The 17,793-nt window shown below is 34.1% G+C and overlaps 6 protein-coding genes across 7 annotated transcripts in view; all 6 read right to left on the bottom strand.

The window, feature by feature from the left end:
- Window positions 1–702, bottom strand: part of Machr-b (muscarinic acetylcholine receptor) — a 72,693-nt gene extending 71,991 nt beyond the window's left edge. The window contains exons 1-2 of the mRNA XM_070665448.1: window positions 173–702; window positions 8–51 (exon numbers count right to left, since the gene is read on the bottom strand). The gene's annotated coding sequence lies outside the window, so the exon portion shown is untranslated. The remainder of the gene's footprint in view (window positions 1–7; window positions 52–172) is intronic.
- A 1,169-nt stretch (window positions 703–1,871) lies between these two features.
- On the bottom strand, window positions 1,872–4,852 carry LOC139107488 (odorant receptor 82a-like). Its single transcript, XM_070665130.1, has 6 exons — window positions 4,581–4,852; window positions 3,560–3,917; window positions 3,056–3,286; window positions 2,877–2,990; window positions 2,521–2,676; window positions 1,872–2,423 (listed from the first exon to the last, which is right to left on the bottom strand). The coding sequence occupies exons 1-6, from the start codon at window positions 4,835–4,837 to the stop codon at window positions 2,373–2,375; spliced, it is 1,167 nt and encodes a 388-aa protein (XP_070521231.1). The 5' UTR covers window positions 4,838–4,852; the 3' UTR covers window positions 1,872–2,372.
- Window positions 4,853–6,287: 1,435 nt separating this feature from the next.
- Window positions 6,288–9,073, bottom strand: LOC139107492 (odorant receptor 13a-like). Its single transcript, XM_070665143.1, has 6 exons — window positions 8,007–9,073; window positions 7,428–7,782; window positions 6,993–7,223; window positions 6,808–6,921; window positions 6,457–6,612; window positions 6,288–6,378 (listed from the first exon to the last, which is right to left on the bottom strand). Exons 1-6 carry the CDS (start codon window positions 8,261–8,263, stop codon window positions 6,328–6,330), a joined length of 1,164 nt encoding a protein of 387 aa, XP_070521244.1. The 5' UTR covers window positions 8,264–9,073; the 3' UTR covers window positions 6,288–6,327.
- On the bottom strand, window positions 9,069–11,045 carry LOC139107732 (odorant receptor 13a-like). Its single transcript, XM_070665545.1, has 5 exons — window positions 10,746–11,045; window positions 10,271–10,625; window positions 9,683–9,913; window positions 9,460–9,573; window positions 9,069–9,359 (listed from the first exon to the last, which is right to left on the bottom strand). The coding sequence occupies exons 1-5, from the start codon at window positions 11,024–11,026 to the stop codon at window positions 9,069–9,071; spliced, it is 1,272 nt and encodes a 423-aa protein (XP_070521646.1). The 5' UTR covers window positions 11,027–11,045.
- Window positions 11,046–11,746: 701 nt separating this feature from the next.
- Window positions 11,747–15,064, bottom strand: LOC139107494 (odorant receptor 10-like). Its single transcript, XM_070665145.1, has 6 exons — window positions 13,882–15,064; window positions 13,387–13,732; window positions 13,049–13,276; window positions 12,829–12,957; window positions 12,124–12,279; window positions 11,747–11,877 (listed from the first exon to the last, which is right to left on the bottom strand). Exons 1-6 carry the CDS (start codon window positions 14,157–14,159, stop codon window positions 11,827–11,829), a joined length of 1,188 nt encoding a protein of 395 aa, XP_070521246.1. The 5' UTR covers window positions 14,160–15,064; the 3' UTR covers window positions 11,747–11,826.
- A 112-nt stretch (window positions 15,065–15,176) lies between these two features.
- LOC139107487 (odorant receptor 4-like) lies at window positions 15,177–17,739 on the bottom strand. 2 transcript variants are annotated; one of them, XM_070665129.1, is made up of 6 exons: window positions 17,161–17,739; window positions 16,466–16,817; window positions 16,032–16,262; window positions 15,824–15,949; window positions 15,392–15,547; window positions 15,177–15,268 (listed from the first exon to the last, which is right to left on the bottom strand). In XM_070665129.1, the coding sequence occupies exons 1-6, from the start codon at window positions 17,415–17,417 to the stop codon at window positions 15,218–15,220; spliced, it is 1,173 nt and encodes a 390-aa protein (XP_070521230.1). In that variant the 5' UTR covers window positions 17,418–17,739; the 3' UTR covers window positions 15,177–15,217. The 2 variants fall into 2 exon arrangements, with proteins under 2 accessions (XP_070521230.1, XP_070521229.1); XM_070665128.1 differs by having other exon boundaries at window positions 15,267–15,547.
- Window positions 17,740–17,793: the final 54 nt, after the last annotated feature.

The following is a 17,793-nucleotide window of genomic DNA, read 5'->3' as shown; positions in this document are numbered from 1 at the left end:
CACTTACCAATCTGCATGAGATTCAGCGGAGTTGGAGTATTCTGCTGGTGACTGTAACACAAAAAGAAATATATTAATTTCGACATGTACCTACATTATTTAACAAAAATTAATAAAAAAAAGTAAAGATTTTTTTTTTAATAAAGATTTTATTGGAGATATTAATGCTTACCTAGAGTTGCTCCGCCGATGCAGGCTGCCCATTTCAGGCCTGTTCCTCCTCTCAGTTGGGACGTGACGAGTCATCCTTCCGCGCACAAGTAACTCGCGGAATAGTTCACGACACTCCCGTCCGTCAAATCCACGATCTCGACACAGAAAATTGGCTACGATGTAAAGCAAGGTCACTTCTTTTTCCTCGATCAGTTCTCGTCAGCGGAATAAACGACGTTTGAAAAGTTGCGACAAACAACGAACGAGACGGGCCGCGATACGAAATGTTCCCCCGCGCACTTTATCTTTCTTAAGTTCCTCAAAAAGTCACTTGCCCGAAACGAGATGAGAATCCCGGCCGCGACGAAAAAGACGGATCTCACACTTTGACAATGACGGTTGCCGGAACGGAACCTGCCGAAAGAAATAGTAATGGGAGCGTCCGGTCGGAAATGCCCGAGTAATAAATACGCGGAGTAACACAACGTCGAACGCTCCGTGCACGCAGCGCCCACTAGATAACATTGTCGTTCCGAAGCACTTTTTCGAAGTACGGAACAGAGCACAAAACGACGAGTGAGATAACTCAGGCGTACGGAAAATGATTGTCTGTTCCCGAGTCGACAGCGTCGACACTTACTCGTATGCGAGACTATGCTATCCGCGGTCAAAAATACGCGAAATTGCGGAGCGCACAAGGACACGTCCGCACACACGAGGCTCCGCAAACAGACTTAGAGTCTCTAGCGCGCCGACCAATCACAGCGCTCCATAGATCGCCTGAGGGCAAGCTCGCAACGGGCCTACTCGTTCCACTGCGATTTACAAAACGAAACGAGACACAAGAACACACGCAGATGTCTCGATATCCGTCTCGAAATCCAATGCTTTCCTCGCGGCCGGCGTATCCGTTAGGCGTAGTGGAACGAGTAGTCTCATTGCGAGCTCGCGGTCAGGCGATCTATGGAGCGCTGTGATTGGTCGGCGCGCTAGGGACTCTAAGTCTGTTTACGGAGCCTCGTGTGTGCGGACGTGTCCTTGTGCGCTTCGCAATTTCGCGTATTTTTGACCGCGGATAGCATAGTCTCGCATACGAATAAGTGTCGACGCTGTCGACTCGGGAACAGACAATCATTTTCCGTACGCCTGAGTTATCCCACTCGTCGTTTTGTGCTCTGTTTCATACTTCGAAAAAGTGCTTCGGAACGACAATGTTATCTAGTGGGCGCTGCGTGCACGGAGCGTTCGACGTTGTGTTACTCCGCGTATTTATTACTCGGGCATTTCCGACCGGACGCTCCCATTACTATTTCTTTCGGCAGGTTCCGTTCCGGCAACCGTCATTGTCAAAGTGTGAGATCCGCACCTCGCGGCTCGCCCGTTGCACCTTCTTTGTCGCGGCTGGGATTCTCATCCCGTTTCGGGCAAGTAATAACTTTTAATAAAGTGCGTGAAGAACATTTCGTATCGCGGTCTTTCGGTCATTCGTCTCTCGAGTGATAGTGCCAGTAATTAGTGATAGTGATTATGAACAAAAGCAGAGCAGGGTAATACAGTGTCGAGTGATGTCAAATGCTACAACACCTTGGGATAATCCAGAAACTGCCATGGAAGGAGGGTAGGAAAGAAGAAAGGAAGGAAGGAAGGAAGGAAGGAAAGACGGACGGCCAGAAAATAACCTACCTCAACCTAACCGAAAGCTACAAATGTAAGTGAATCACTCAGCTGTTATCACCTTAAAGAAATTATAATTAATTATTGTTCCCAAATATAATGACGCGCACGATCTTTTGATAAACTGTGCGAGCATGGTTTCTTCTAATGTTATTCAAAGATACATTACAATCAATTAAATAATATTTAATAATAAACTGTTCCGTGTAGCTTACAATTAGCTAATCGTACGTTCTGTCGTTTGGCTCATTTAGTGCCGTGGAAGTAGTAATTAAAGTAAATAATATAATATACGTCCGAATGTAATTTAAATTATATTTAAAGAAACAAAAGGTGCTAAAGTACATCGGTATAAGTTTGTCGCCAAAAATAATTGAATGTGAGACAGCTTTCTTGAGAAAAAAAAAGAAATAAAAAAATAACGAACAGTTAATAATACGGTAGAAGCACGCGCTTTGTGATATCTAGTATAACAATAAAAATAACGATTATTTAACGAAATTGTTATGGCTAAGAGAATTGATCATCAATTCATTATTCTGAATTCAAGACATTGCGTTTAATACAGACACGTAAGAAGCTGATGCCTTTACAACCTAAAAAATTATACAAATTAAGAAATTGATAACTTAGGACATCCAAGAATAATAATAATAATAAAATAAAAAATATTTATAAGATAATATTTCTTACGCTTGTGAATCCTTCTAGATTTAAGTCAACAACTTTTCCCGCAGTAAGCGTCAATCGTTTCTGACACCTTAACATCATAATTAATATAATGCAACAGTCACTTGGTGGCAGATTATACCAAAGTGATTCATATATTGCATCACCGATCGCTTTACTCTGTGAATCAATTAAACCACTTGAAACATACAAAGTAAAACAACATATTTGAAATTATTTTTTATAATTAAAGATTATTTTTTTATTTCAAAATTTTTTAATAATAAAAATAACTTTAAAATGTAAAATGTGACACATAAAAATGTGTATGTACATTTACAACAATATTTTTTAAAAAATTAAAGATTCGATTGGCATACCTTTGCACTTAAAAATTCCCCTGCGTAACAGTATACAAAAACTTCCAGAGTTATTAATGTGTAGAAAATCAAGGGCTTGACCAAAGTTGATGTATTTTCCCCAGAACTAATGATCTGCATAAAAATGAAAAAAAGAATATTATTATTCAAAATTTTAAGAAATAATCAACGTTACTTACAGTTACAATCACAAAACCTGAGGAACACATAACTAATGTATTCCACAGAACTTGCATAAGTGCAATTACAGTAAATAAACTCTCGATATTTTCTGAATAAGTGATAATCTTTTGATGCTTGCAAATGAAATCTTTCATGAGAAGTAGAAATGTACTGGGATCGTATTTTTTATTATAAATTTCGAGTAAGTCCTGCTGCATAATATCAATCTGACCGCTCACATGAAGAATCTATTAACATCAGATCAATTCTAAATTAACATAAAGATAATAATTTCATATGTATAAGTTACATATACATATATTATGTAATTTAATTTTTATCTTTGCAACAAGATACGTATATAATGTTGGTTAAATAAAATAAAATGTAAATTTGATTCTTAACATAAGGGCTAAAATAATAAATACTATGAATTGAAATTAATTCAAATCAATCATACTATAGTGACATAATATTCATTAAAGTTGCTTAATTTTACTGTGAATCTTGTATATACTTACCAACGCAACAAGTAATGCATTAACCAAACCAACCAAAAGAGCCAACACCATATCATAAAGGAACTGTTCGATTAAAAAACACTCGAAAATCGGTGATTTGCTAGTATCAAAAGGGTATGCCATTTTTATGGGAAGTTCTCGAGATTTATTATTATCAGGCTCGTTCGCTTCACTCATCGCTTGAAGCACATATCCGCCGATTGACATAAAGAAAGCACAACATATATACGCACAGAACATTGTATTAGAAAAACGGCGAGATATATCTGCCATATTTGTCATCGTGCTTTTATACGAATCATTAGCCAGGCTTTCATTCCAATCTTCAACTATCGCTCTCACCATAAAATAAATTATTCTGCAAAACAGTTCTTTATGTGTAATTAATTATAAAATTTTCTTCTTATATCAGATTATATTTAATAAACGATAATGTATGTGTACCCTGAAAAGTAGATGTGGCATTTGCCACGGCGACGGTGGTTAGTGTATGACATTATCGTAATGTGCGTCGATTCTCACACGAAACCCATAGTTAGTTAATACACCTTGGGCCGGGCCCGAAGGGTGGTGATCGAGAAGACGGGAGAGGATGTCCGAAGGTAGTGAGACTGTTCTCTCTCTCAATTCTCGGTGGTTCTCAGCGGCCCGCGCTTCGCGGTGTATCAACTATGGGTTTCGTGTGAGGATCAACGCACCCCACGTCAAGGTTATGTAGGCTAGCCGCAGTAAACGCGATATCTGCTTTTCAGGGTACATACATATATCGCGACATATTTAACTAATCAAAATTACGTAATATTAATAAATAAATAGAATTGTAACGATAAAAAAAATATTTTAACAAAAAGCAAAAGTTGCCAACTCGGCGACTCGCGTAAAATTACACGATTGATCTCGCCGCGCGTATATGTATACATACATTTGTCGTTAGTGCGGGATACAGCCGTGTCTATTGATTAGTAATTGCATTAATATAAAAAGTAGATACATTTTACGTTTTTACATAAAAGAATCTTACCGACGATTATACATCAGGACAAGGAGCTTGAGAACAATGTGACTATATGCCAAGGTAAGACTGAGACAATCCATTAGAAGCCAAAGATTATTTATATCAAAATGTTCAAATATGTAAGCATATTGATAATATTGCACGGTTATTAGCGTGGTCATATAGGCACCCCAGTAAAGATTTGGAAAAGCCGAATCCGGCCACATACCAATAAAACGGAGACCGACTTCGACTGAAAAACTAATGGTATTTGTACGTGTCATTGCTCTTTATTCACTTCCGAATGTTTTAATCGACGAATACGGAAAGTTTAGTACGTGAAAAGCACGTGCACGTCATTTAATATGTTCCACACGGTGGTTAAAGCACTCAATAATCGCAGCAAAATAAACTCAAGCTACTGAGAATCAATTATAATTACTTTTCGAGAGTTTTCTCGTCGTATTAGATAATGAGAGTGTATAGCTGTACCGATTAAAAAAAAAAAAAAAAAGATATGCTATTATGCCCCGCTCTACCTTTGAATTAATAAACACTTTAATATTGCGCGGTGATAGATAATCGCTTTGGAACTGTATATTTCTCTTTTAAGGGACAATTTTATCTATATCCACCAAAAAAAAAATTTGCATTAAGTCTTGGTAAAAAAAACGTTGATGTCTGTCACGAAACCACGAAATGTGGAAAAAAAGCAAGTTTATTATAGCTATTAAATATGTTTGTAGTATCTGATAAAAACACGATATCCACATTTATTACAAGGTGAATTTTACGTACCGTTTTTGTCGAGTAATTCTACCAACTCTCTTTGCTTTTCCTTTACGTACTCTCTTACGTTGTCTATTTTTACGTCAAGCGAAACCAAAAGCCCTCCAGGTACAGGGTCTCCAAGAAAATAGTAGATTTTCGTCCCGTATTTTTCTAACATACTAACGACATTTGTAAAAATGTGAAAGTGTAAGTTATTTCAACGATATTAACCCCTGGGAGCACGATACATTGGCGCAACGTTGCACATTGCACAAACGAACGAACTTTAGACATTCAACGATCAATAACTCGTAACGAACGAAAAATCAGAAACGTGAAAGATTCTGTTCATCTTTGAAACACCCTCTGGGTTTGCGTATGCGTGACATTGTCCATCGATTACAAACGCGGCGCGTGTAGTTATTGGAACGCAACGTCGTTACCTGTACCCCACCGTTTATTTCACGACCAATATCGATTTTATATTGGGAAATATTAGTCAATGTATTCTCATACATTTAGTCAATAACCAACGTATCGTGTTGCTAGGGTATATTCAACAAAAATTAGTTTTTATACAATATATTTATGAGATCATTAAATTTGTATTCTTAACGAGTAATAAGTAAAAAATTTTATGAATTTAACAACGAAAATTTTGAACAAAAGATTTATCTATCATTAGCGTGGTCGAGTCTTTTGATATTATTTTCAAGTGTATATCTTCTTCTTTACACCTGTAAATTTTCATTAGCAATGTATTAAAATTAATTAAATAATTAATATATTAAAAATTAACATTTATATAAAAAATATGAAACTAATTACCATGGAAAAATAAATTATTCTCTAATTTTATACAATATAATTTTTGTTGAAGTAATCTTGTGCCTCGTAAAAAATTTGTGTTCGATTACGCGAGAATAACAATTATATTAAAATTATTGTAGTCGAAGTAACTCTGAATATGCACATATAACAATCGATGAACATTATTTTAAACCTAATACATTGCATTTAATACAGAAACGTAAGAAGCTGATGCCTTCATAATCTAAAAATTTGTACAAACTAAGAAATAGGTGACTCAACATGCTAAAGAATATATTTATAATAAAATATAATAAATTACGCTTGTAAATCCTTCCAAAGTCAAATCGACGACTTTTCCTGCGGTGATTGTCAATCGTTTTTGCGACCTTAATATTACAAACAATAAAATTCGACTACTCGTCGGAGGCATGTCGTACCAAAGTGATTCATATATTGCATCGCTAATTGACCTGCTCTAAAAATTAAGCACGTTTAATTTGAAAACTCATGAACAATCACAGTAGATAACGATCGACAAACTAAAAAGCGTTTTTTATCAATTGGAACATATATTAACGTTTCTTTAAATAAAAATATAATTACTTTTTATATTGTTGTTAACAATATATTAACACGGATAATTATAGTGAGAAATATGTTCTTCACAAACCTTAGCACTTAAAAATTCTCCTGCAAAACAGAGTATAAAAACTTCTAAAGTAATTGCTATATAAAAACTCACAGATTTGATAGAAGTTGTTCCACTATCGTCGGTACCAATAGTCTGCAATAAAACAATGATGAAAGCATAATTGTTGTAAAAAGCGCGGAGCAACCGATACGATCGTTACTTACAATTACAATCACAAAGCCAGTGCAGCATATAACTAAAGTATTCCATAAAAGTTGCATTAATGCGATATAAGTATACAAGTGTTCAATATGTTCTGATAGAGTAATAATCTTTTGATGTTTGCAAATAAGATTTTTGATAACGGCTAAAGATGTGCTGGGGTTGTATTTAGCGTTGGAAATTTCATTTATATTTTGTCGCATAATATCTATTTGACCGCTTACGTGAAGTATCTATAAATATAATATAGTTGAATTTCAAAAGTGTAACTTGTCTTATATTATGAAATATTATGAAATTAATTAAAATAATCATATCAAACCGTGTGCTCAACACTATTGTAATTATAAGCAGTAAAGAAAACGTACAAAAAAGATACATTTTAATTATTACAAAAAGTACAAAAAATCAAGCTCGCAGAGTCGCGTCGGACTCACCAACGAGACGAGTAATGCGTTCATCATACCAACTATAGAAGCTAACACCAATTCGTAAAAGAATTGTCCGAATAAAAAGCATTCAAAAATGGGTGATTCACTGACGTCAAAAGGAAATTCCATCTTTATAGGGAGCTCTCGCGAATTATTGTCAACTCCATCGACGTTGCCCATTGACTGAAGCATATGTTCGCCGATTGATAGAAAAAACGCAGCTAACGCGTTAATGCTGATCATCACGTTAGAGCAACGACGTGATAAATCCGCTACGGCCATCATCGCGGACTCGTACGAGTCATTGATAACGCACTCTTTCCAGTCTTGATCCATCGCTTTTACAATATAATAAAATGTCCTGCAGGAAGCAGCTTATATATCGAGTATTGTGCATGTTGATACATTTCTTTTCACATTAAAAAAAAAAAAAAATGGCAACTACTTAATTTTATCTAATATATAAATACTAATGATAAACCCGGTCCTTCCTTGATTTTATCGAAATTATTAAATAACAGTAATTCTATTATTTTATTATTCACTATTATTTGTTAATTACGTTTGCAACAAAATACTTCTTACCGGCGATTCCACCATAAAGCTAAGAGCTTGAGGAAGGCGAGGGTGTACGCAAGAGTAAGACCAAGACAGTCCATGAGAAGCGAGATATCGCTTAGGTCAAAGTGCGTGAGGACGTACGCGTACTGATAATATTGCACTAACACCATTGTTGCCATGTAAATTAACCAATAAAGAGTCGCGTAAGTCGAATCCGGCCACATACCGATGAAGCGTAGGCCGATTTCAACAGGACGGCTGATGGTACTGGTACGCTTCATCGTTTTGCGACAATTATAAGACTACAAACTGATAGCTACCGAAATGTCAATGCACCGTAGCGCGCATAAACTTTGTAAAACGCGCGATGTGACCCGTCGTTCTTTGAAGAATCGTGGGGGTAGACGATAATGCGCAAGTCCTTCGTCGATCAATTGCAGTTATATGTAATTACGCGCCACGGTTATTACAATCTTATTATTTCTTGAGAACTTAAAAGCTTCCCAAATAAAAAAAAAAAAAAAACAAAAAAAAAGAAAAAGAAAACAAATAGTCTCTACTTACTTCTCTAAAATTACTCGAAGAAATAAAAATTTCTAAATGCAAAGAGAAAATTATTCCTACTGTCTAACAGTCTCTACATAAGACAAAAAACATGCATATTAAAAAAAAAAAAAACATGTCAAGCTGCAGGCAGGAGATTAAGGCAAAATGGAAAGAGAAAGTGATGAACGCTCGGTGTTTAAATACTCGTGAAATCTAGATTACTCTCGGTAACAATATTATTTTACACAAATAAGATCTTTTATTATATTATTAAAAAATTAAACCTCTATAAAATAGGTGGATACAAACTTTGCGACATTTCTTGTATTAACATTTATAATAAGTATGTATCGTGATTCCGTTCAACAGAATCAATCATTTCGCTAAGCTTATTTTTGTCATAACGTACAGAAATTAGAGTGTCTATTTCTTTAGAAAATATGCATTTCTTATTAATGTAAAGAAATAAAACAAATAAAATACTTAATTTTAGAAGAGTATTCTCACCTTTATACTCGAACGCAACTCTTCATTTTTTTCTCAATATAATGCGCTTAAAACCGATATATACGACGCGGACGATTTCATAATCTGTAGCAAATAAACGCATAAAAATTTTGGTTTCAACTTTGTAATTTTACATTTTTTTAAACTTTCAGATTTAAACATATTCACCGTAGTAAAACCTTCCAAGGATAGATCGGTTATTTTACCCGCAGTGATGGTCAATCGTTTCTGCGATCTCAGCATGAGGAACATCAAGACCCGACACTCGCTGGGTGTTAGATCGTACCAGAAACACTCGTACGCAGCATCACTGATGGATTTACTCTGCAACAGCGAACGAGCACGATTAATCGCACCTTCCTGGTAAGTAAATGTTTAATTTTAATAATTCTACGACGCTACCATTACGCTCCCTTTCGCTGACCTTAGCGCTGAGATATTCTCCGGCGTAGCAAAAAACGAACGCCTCGAGAGTTATTGCGACGTAAAAGATAAGAGATTTTGTGATCATCGTAGCACCTTCTTCTGTACCGATAGACTGCAATGTGCGTACGATATATATAGAGTAAAATTTATATGCGTTTAAGCATAAATTTGTGTTTTCTTTATAAAAAAAAAAAAAAGATTATGTCCAAATTATAACTCACTATTACGATTACAAAACCTATGCAACAAATGACTAAAGTATTCCAGATAAATTGCAACAATGCTATGTTTGAAAAAAGATCTTCGATGTTGTCTGACAAATCGATAATTTTCTGATGCCTATTGATTAAATTTTTAATAACGGTTAGAGAAGATCTTGATGCATTATTCTTAGTAGATATTTCTTTGAAGCCTTGCCGCATAATATCAATTTGCCCACTTACGTGTAATACCTGAAAAACACATTTAGCTTTAAAAATATATTAAATCAATATCGTTGTTATTTTTACAAAAAAAAAAAATTGCACAAAATTGTAGTAAAGATTAAAATATTTATTAACATTAAATAAATATTATTAAAAGAACAAAAATATCTGATTAAACTATGTTATATCAAAGTCCTCGTTTTAACGGAGAGAAAAAAAATTAAATTATAACAATACGTTAATATGTTAACATCTTCAGAAATAAGTGCAAGGCTGTAATGCAAAAACAATAATTTATTTTATATGTATATATTCGACGAAATCGAAGTTAATTTTGATAGAGTTTAGATTAAATTACAAATGTAAAATACAGTCAGATCTTACCAGAGTAACGAGTAAAGCGTTCAACATAGCGATGACACAAGCTACCGATAAATCATGCAAAAATTGGGCTATCAATATCAATTCAAAAATCGGAGATTTGTCGACCTCAAAAGGGAACTCCATCTTGATGGGCAGCTCTCGAGTTGAACTTTCGCGATTATCTTTTTGAATCATCGATCGGAGTATAGGACCGCCAATCACGTAAAAAAATACGGCTAACGCATTTGTCGTGATCATCACGTTAGAGCATTGACGAGATAAATTGGCGTGCTTAATCATAATAGATACATCCGAGTAGACTGCAATCCCGTCGCTCCAATCTTTATCCATTGTGTTTAGAATGACGTACAACTTTCTGCAGAATATTTCGGAAACGTATTATTCGGGCGGAAATGTAAATTGAAACGGCACGAAGAGCATAATCGATCGCTGATGTAGTCTAAGCAGAGAGTCTACGCATTATTCATAATCTTACCGACGATTGAACCAGAGATTGATCAGCTTAAGGAACGACAGGCTGTAACCCAATGTAATACTTAACCCGTCTACAAAAACCGAAAGGTCGCTGATGTCAAAATGCGCGAGAACATAGGAATATTGGAAGTATTGTACTATCGCCACCGACACGATGTAAGTCCACCAGTTAACATTCGCGTATACGCAACGCGGCCACATTCCGATGAAACGTAAACCCGCCTCGACTGACTCGCTAATAGTGCTTGCGCGTTCTACCGCACCTTTTCCTAACTCTGACATGGTTCTTTAAAAAAAAAGAAAAAAAAGAAAAGGGACTGTCACATCCGAGCTGTGTAAATCTCCTCGATGTAATAACACGTCGGACATAGTAAAAAGTCGAGGCAGCAAAAAAAAGGGAGATAAGAAATGATAATAAACTGTCGATCAATCGTAATTATCCGTACTTTGCAGAAATGGCGAATAAAATTGAATGTTCGCCATGTTTTGCTGAATTATAGACGCGCGAAGGAAAATGTTACATGTAGAAAAAGTAATTTATCTAAGTTTTTTTTTCTCGCCAATTTAAAAACATCAAGTTTTCCGAGAGTCTAATTTACCGAGTCATTTACTTTAAAGATGCATAAAGCTTTTCCCAAGATCGCTCGGCGCTTACTGAAAGAGCAACGAATTAAATATACTGATTGCGAGACGTAAAGCGAACATCGAAGTAGAGATAAACAAAAATGTGAAGCAAGTTAGGCAATATATGGCACGTCAATACAAACTCTTTTTTTATATCAAATAAGATTATTTAAAATAATTGAAGCTATTAGTACACAGAGTTCCATTATTTTTTTTACATCAAAATATAAAAGAAGATATAGTATATATTTAAACATATGTGCACAAGTAACGATGAAAGCCTATACACTTTATTTATAATCTGCGGAAGGTAAATTGATACATTATCTACAAATAAATAACTTGCATAATTATTATCAGTTCGTCACATATGTCGTCAAGTAAGAACCGATAAAAAAGTCCTAATATTTTTAGCAACACGTAATGGCCATTGAAACATAATGGCCCGTCTCTGAACTTCAATACACCGCGTGCAATACCGACACGTACGAAGCAGAAGCCTTTATAATCTAAAAAATTTATGTTAAATAACAATATAATAAAATATGCAGGAAAATTAATTTATAAATAAATAAATAAACGATTTAAGTGTCATATATAATTTTTTTTTATAAAAATAGGCACATTTTAATTAAAAAATTATCTTGTAAAGTTACCAAGCGATTTATGCAAATGACAATTATTTGAAATAAAATGAGCGTTAATCTACCAAAATTAAAGTTTTATTAGCAGAAAATTTGGGATTGAAATCTTACGCTCGTAAATCCCTCAAGTGACAGATCCATAATCTTTCCAGCCGTAATGGTAAGCCTCCTTTGTGATCTCAATATTATAAGCAGAACGAACTTGCTCTCATCCGGTTTAAAGTCGTACCAAATTGATTTGTATGCCGCGTCGCCAATCATCTTGCTCTAAAGAATAATGTCGCAAAAATGTCGTGTTGTCAGTGAAATAAATTATTAAATCTACATAAAAATTTTGTTTATACTATTTAAAAAATCACAGTTTAGACATGATTCGATGATATGGAAGTTATTATATTGATTATAAAAATAAACTCTCACCAAATGAGGATATTGTATCATTGACATTAATTAAAATAATTATTTAAATAATATATATATATATATATATATATATATATATATATATATATTAAAAAAATCGTTATTTAATGCATAAAAAATAATTTTTTTTTTTTTAAACCTGTATATGACGTAATATATATTATAACTCAAATTATTTTCCTGCAACATATTCTAGTTAAAAACAAAGGTTTATATTTTTTATGTCGAAAAGAAAGGTAAAAGAAATTGCTCATTTAAATATTTGTGCGTTCTTCATAATAAAAATGCAATTGCCATTATTTCAAATTAGTACACACAATGTATAACTGAAATATCGCATAAATTGACGTGTCTATAATGCGAATCAAGCACAAAGATCTCGATTATTCCGACCTTAGCGCTGAGATATTCTCCGCAAAAGCAGAAGATAAAGGCTTCTACTGTAGCGGCCATATAAAACACTATAGCTTTTATTAATGCCGCGCTGTCAATTGTATCCGAATCTTGCATCGTGCTAAATGACTGCAACATCGAATCGCAATATAGATTATTATCGTTGCAAGATGCATATCACGCTTTTGCATTTTTTTATTTTTTGCGAAGAATAACTTACTGTTATGAGTGTGAATCCTATACAGCAGGTCAGTAATATGCTCGTCAAGAACTGGACTAGAGCTATATAAGAGAAGATTCTTTCAATTTTATTTGAAAAGGTGATGATCCTTTGATGCTTGCCGATTAGCGCCTTCATAGATAAATTCAGTTGTTGATTCTTCTTTTCAGAAGAAATATCTTTTAATTCGTCGCATAAAATTTCTATTTGACCGCTCGTATGAAGAATCTGCAAAAACAAGACGAGTTCCATCAAATCGTATAATACGAATTAAAGAAAAATTTGCGTTATCAAAGGTAGCGGATGCTAAAGAAAATCTTGCTACAAATTATACTTACTAATGTAATGAGCAGGGAATTAAGCACGCCGCTCACGCAGGAAGATATTAATTGATAAAAGAACTCCAGACACAGGACGACCTCGTACAGCGGTGATTCGTTACACCGCGACGGGAGTTGTAACTTTAGCGTAAATGCACGTACAGGTGTTTCGACTCCGTTGACATCGTCGGGATGAGATGCAAGTACCTCAATGCCGAAGCAGCACACCGCTACCGAGTGAAGCCCAATGATCACGTTGGAGAATCGTCGCGACAAAATTGCCTTATTCGTCATGATGTGCACCTCGTTGCTGGTGACTTCCTTCCAATCAGCAGCCATCGCAGCTAGGACGTCGTAAAATATACTGCGGGAGTTTACTTTATCTTGGTGTATGAATAAAATAATTCACCCCGACAATGAGATAAGACGAATGGATTTCGGGAAAAGCAGTTGGCCTGTTTTTTTTTTTTTAACGCACACGTAACCGTAAATACATGAGAAATATTCTCTTACCGACTATTTACCCATAATATTGTCAGTTTAAGAGCCATAACGGTATATTCTATGGTAACGCTTAAACTATCCATTAAGTACGACATGTCGTCGGTTTTGAAATGGATAATGATCCACCAGTACTGATAAATCTGCACGGTAATAATAGATAATATCCAAAAACAACGAAACAACAGCAAGCATGGCGTATTAGGCCAAAATCCTAAAACTCGAAGACCGATTTGCACCGAAAGAGAAATAGTGCTGCTAATGGCTGTTATTTTATCGTGTCGCGACATCTGAAAATTTTATGCAAATAATAAGATCCCAATTAATATCTCCTGTTACGTAAAATTCGATCAAATTTGCGACATATGCGATATCAGAAACACAATTTCGGGTCGACTCTGTCAGCGTCGTAAAGTCGGACTAAGACCAACAAGCTGTGTATGATTTTAAAACAACTCTAGAGTCGTTGGCAAGTTGAAAGGGCAAGCATCGCTGACTAACCCCTAGCAAGATAATTGCCGATCAATTGCAACCATAGTACAAAAATTACGGTGGTTTACTTGAAACGGAGAAATAATTGTAACAATCGACAAATGATTGCAATTTACGGCCATATAATGATTGTCTTATTCCATTCTAAAAAATGTCGCAGACAAACGAAACGAATTAATAGCTTAAAAAATGCAAGAGACGACTTTTTTTTTTACATGAGCTGCGCAAAAAGCATGCGTGATAGAATAATCGGTTCTTTCAACAAAGCCATTAAATATACTGAAAGACATAAAATGAACATCGAGATGAAGACGAGATAAAATGTAAGGGACAATATGTTATACAGTCGAATTTTGTAAACGTATTTTTTTGTATTTAAAAAGTTATTGAGTGAGAGAAAATGTGTTGGGGTAAAGCTCTTCAAGTTCGGTCTTAGTTCACTTAGAAAAGAACGTTACTGCGATATTGAATAATGTCCATTGACAAAAAAATGTCATCGAGAAACTAGCTTTTGGTGTGCGTTTAATTTTTCTTTTTATTTATTTATTTATTTTTTAAGATAATTAAATTGTTTTAAAATATATTTTTTATTTTTAATTAAAAAAATAATCTTTAACAACTCGGTTGAACACGAAACTGATAATAAAAATTCGATTTACTTTAATAAACGAGGACGTTAAAATGTGCATACAGATACCGATGTAGAAAATTTAAATTTGTTTTATTCATTGTGGAAAGTAAATTGATACATTACGTATTATCTACATTCAATTTGCATAATTATTGTCGATTTATCATACCGACAAGAGAGGAAAGTGTTTCTACTACCTTGATGCACGTAGCTCATCTTCAAATTTTAATACATTGCATGTAATATTGACACATACGAAAGCGAAGCCTTCATAATCTACCAAATCATTACAAATAATAACGTAATAAATAACTATTAAATAAATAAATTTTATTTAAATGTTAATAAAATAATTGCTCTACTCAGATAAATATTAAAAAATAAAAAAATAATACTTACACTCGTGAATCCCTCTAACGACAAATCCATCATTTTTCCAGCTGTAATAGTAAGCCTTCTTTGTGATCTTAATATTATAAACAAAACAAGTTTGCATTCGTTGAGTTTGAAGTCGTACCAGATTGAATTGTACGCTGCATCGCCAATCATTTTGCTCTGGAAAAAAAAAAAAAATGTTATAGAAATGTTAAATTGCAAATGAACTAAATAACTCTCTTTTTATTTAAAAAATAAATAAAAAGTATAAGCATAGTAAAAGTAATATAATATAATATATTAAAGTTTAAACAATATTACTTTAATTATCTAAATATACAAATGTCTATGCGATTATTGGCAATTTCAATAATTATTTTAATATAAAAATATAGTTTTAAAAAATAGATTTTTTTCTTTTAATTTTTAGGTCTAATTAAAGTTGACACTCAATACCTTAGCACTAAGATATTCTCCGCAAAAACAGAAGATAAACGCTTCTATCGTAACAACCATGTAAAATATTAGAGATTTAATTAACCCCGAGCTATCAATTGTATTTGAGTCTTGAGTGTTGATTGACTGCAACATTGAATGTTATATAGATTGCTTCTGCAAAACATTAATTGTTTTTCTTTTTCAGTTTTAATGAATAATTATTTACCGTTACAATCATAAACCCTAAACAGCAAATCACCAAAGTGCTCGACAAAACTTGAATTAGAGCTATGTAACAAAAAATTTGTTCAATACTACCCGAGAAAACGATAATCTTTTGGTGTTTGCTAATCAGTGCTTTTATAGATAAAATTAATTCCTCTTGATTATTCTTCCCTAAAGAGATATCTCTCAATGCGTTACATAAAATTTCGATCTGACCGCTAATATGAAGAATCTGAAAGCACAAATTCTTAATCACGCGATATAAAAAAAAAAAAAAAAAAAAAAAAAATCACTTTGTTAAAAGTGTCAATTAAATAACATAAATTATACACATTATTATGCAGAACAAAGCGTAACGTGCGAAAAATGTTTTGTGACAAAAATCTTAAAGTAAATGACAAAAATATATAAAACTTTTTTCCAGATTACACTTACTAACGTAATAATTAGACAATTTAATACACCATTTGTAGCGGAAGCTACTAATTGATGAAGAAATTCCAAAAGCATAATAACCTCGTACAAAGGCGATTCGTTACATTCGAATGGGAGTTGCAACTTTAATGTAAACTCGCGAACGGACGTCTCAATTCCATCAACGTTATAATTACTAGTGCGGAATACAAGCACGTCGATAACATATACAATTACTGCTGCTGAGTGTAGTCCGATGATCACATTGGCAATATATCGCGATATATTTGCTTTGCTCGTCATAGTCTGCATTTCGTTAATAGCAGCTTCTTTCCAATCTGCAGCCATCGCAGCTAAGACATCATAAAATATACTACGGCAATTTATTCTATCTGAATGTAAGAATAAACAACGTTTGTAAGATAAGAATACAATGAGACGACGTGCAATCTGTACGCAAAATAGACGTTATTAGTTACGTATATACGATTTAAGATTGAGATTAAGTGCATTGTAGTGCTTTTCTTCCATATTTGATGCAAATAAACTGAAGTTCTTTGTTAAAAATTAAATAAAAAAACATCGCAAAATCTCTGTTAAAAAAAAAAAAAAAAAAAAGAACTACTGTGAGAGTAAGTACTACTGTGAGAACTGTGGCTTTCGGAAATTATTAACACAAATAAACTTGATTCAATTGTATGAGAGCAGTTTCTTACCGACTATTTAACCACAAAATTATCAGTTTTAAAGACATTAAGGTGTATTCCACGGTGACACTCAAACCGTCTATCAAATGCGACATGTCGTCGTTGCCAAAGTGAATAACGACCCACCAGTATTGAAATGTCTGCACTATTCCGGTGGTCAGAATCCAAGCACCTCGGAACAAGAACGCATACGGCGCGTTCGGCCAGATCCCGATGCTTCGAAGACCGATTTGCATCGAAAGGCCAACAGTGCTTACAATCGTCATTTTACCTTTGCACACTCTACATCCAAGTGTAACAAAACTGATATACCAATTTATATCTCTTGTTACACGTGAGGCATGTCCGAAAATTCGACATCGACGTTGTTCGAAATATAATTTAGGGCTGTTGACGTTGTACAGCCATGGATTACATGGCAGTGCTTTAAAGCAACTCTAGAGTAGCTGGTTAATCATGCAAAAGTCGCCGACTAAACGCAGCCATAGAAGTAATCGCCGATAAATTGCAACTAACTGAGAACAATTGGGATGAAAAAAAGGCATTTACGTTGAAACAATCGAGGAATAATTACAAGGTACAACGCAATATAATAATTTTTTTTTTCTTTTTTTCTAAAAAATATCACGTAAATAATGATAC

The sequence above is a fragment of the Cardiocondyla obscurior genome, linkage group LG13 (genome assembly GCF_019399895.1).
Source record: "Cardiocondyla obscurior isolate alpha-2009 linkage group LG13, Cobs3.1, whole genome shotgun sequence".
Classification (NCBI taxonomy): Eukaryota; Metazoa; Arthropoda; class Insecta; order Hymenoptera; family Formicidae; genus Cardiocondyla; species Cardiocondyla obscurior.
This window is presented reverse-complemented; position numbering and strand designations above follow the sequence as displayed.

What these genes read in the sequence shown, in the direction of transcription:
- LOC139107492 (XM_070665143.1), bottom strand. Translation starts at nt 8,263, where the DNA reads ATGAAGCGTACCAGTACCATCAGCCGTCCTGTTGAAATCGGCCTACGC. An exon ending in CTGGCTTTGTGATTGTAATT is followed by an intron (nt 6,922 to 6,992) that starts GTAAGTAACGAT and finishes GTTTTATTGCAG; the next exon opens with ACTATTGGTACCGACGATAG. An exon ending in CTTTGGAAGGATTTACAAGC is followed by an intron (nt 6,379 to 6,456) that starts GTAATTTATTAT and finishes ACAAATTTTTAG; the next exon opens with ATTATGAAGGCATCAGCTTC.
- LOC139107494 (XM_070665145.1), bottom strand. Translation starts at nt 14,159, where the DNA reads ATGTCGCGACACGATAAAATAACAGCCATTAGCAGCACTATTTCTCTT. An exon ending in TAGGATTCACACTCATAACA is followed by an intron (nt 12,958 to 13,048) that starts GTAAGTTATTCT and finishes TCGATGTTGCAG; the next exon opens with TCATTTAGCACGATGCAAGA. An exon ending in CACTTGAGGGATTTACGAGC is followed by an intron (nt 11,878 to 12,123) that starts GTAAGATTTCAA and finishes TAAATTTTTTAG; the next exon opens with ATTATAAAGGCTTCTGCTTC.
- LOC139107487 (XM_070665128.1), bottom strand. Translation starts at nt 17,417, where the DNA reads ATGACGATTGTAAGCACTGTTGGCCTTTCGATGCAAATCGGTCTTCGA. An exon ending in ATTTTGTGGTTAAATAGTCG is followed by an intron (nt 16,818 to 17,160) that starts GTAAGAAACTGC and finishes AAATTGCCGTAG; the next exon opens with TATATTTTATGATGTCTTAG. An exon ending in ATTGTCTAATTATTACGTTA is followed by an intron (nt 16,263 to 16,465) that starts GTAAGTGTAATC and finishes TTGTGCTTTCAG; the next exon opens with ATTCTTCATATTAGCGGTCA.
- LOC139107488 (XM_070665130.1), bottom strand. Translation starts at nt 4,837, where the DNA reads ATGACACGTACAAATACCATTAGTTTTTCAGTCGAAGTCGGTCTCCGT. An exon ending in ATGCATTACTTGTTGCGTTG is followed by an intron (nt 3,287 to 3,559) that starts GTAAGTATATAC and finishes TGATGTTAATAG; the next exon opens with ATTCTTCATGTGAGCGGTCA. An exon ending in GGGAATTTTTAAGTGCAAAG is followed by an intron (nt 2,677 to 2,876) that starts GTATGCCAATCG and finishes ATTGATTCACAG; the next exon opens with AGTAAAGCGATCGGTGATGC.
- LOC139107732 (XM_070665545.1), bottom strand. Translation starts at nt 11,026, where the DNA reads ATGTCAGAGTTAGGAAAAGGTGCGGTAGAACGCGCAAGCACTATTAGC. An exon ending in ACGCTTTACTCGTTACTCTG is followed by an intron (nt 9,914 to 10,270) that starts GTAAGATCTGAC and finishes TGTGTTTTTCAG; the next exon opens with GTATTACACGTAAGTGGGCA. An exon ending in GAGAATATCTCAGCGCTAAG is followed by an intron (nt 9,360 to 9,459) that starts GTCAGCGAAAGG and finishes TCGCTGTTGCAG; the next exon opens with AGTAAATCCATCAGTGATGC.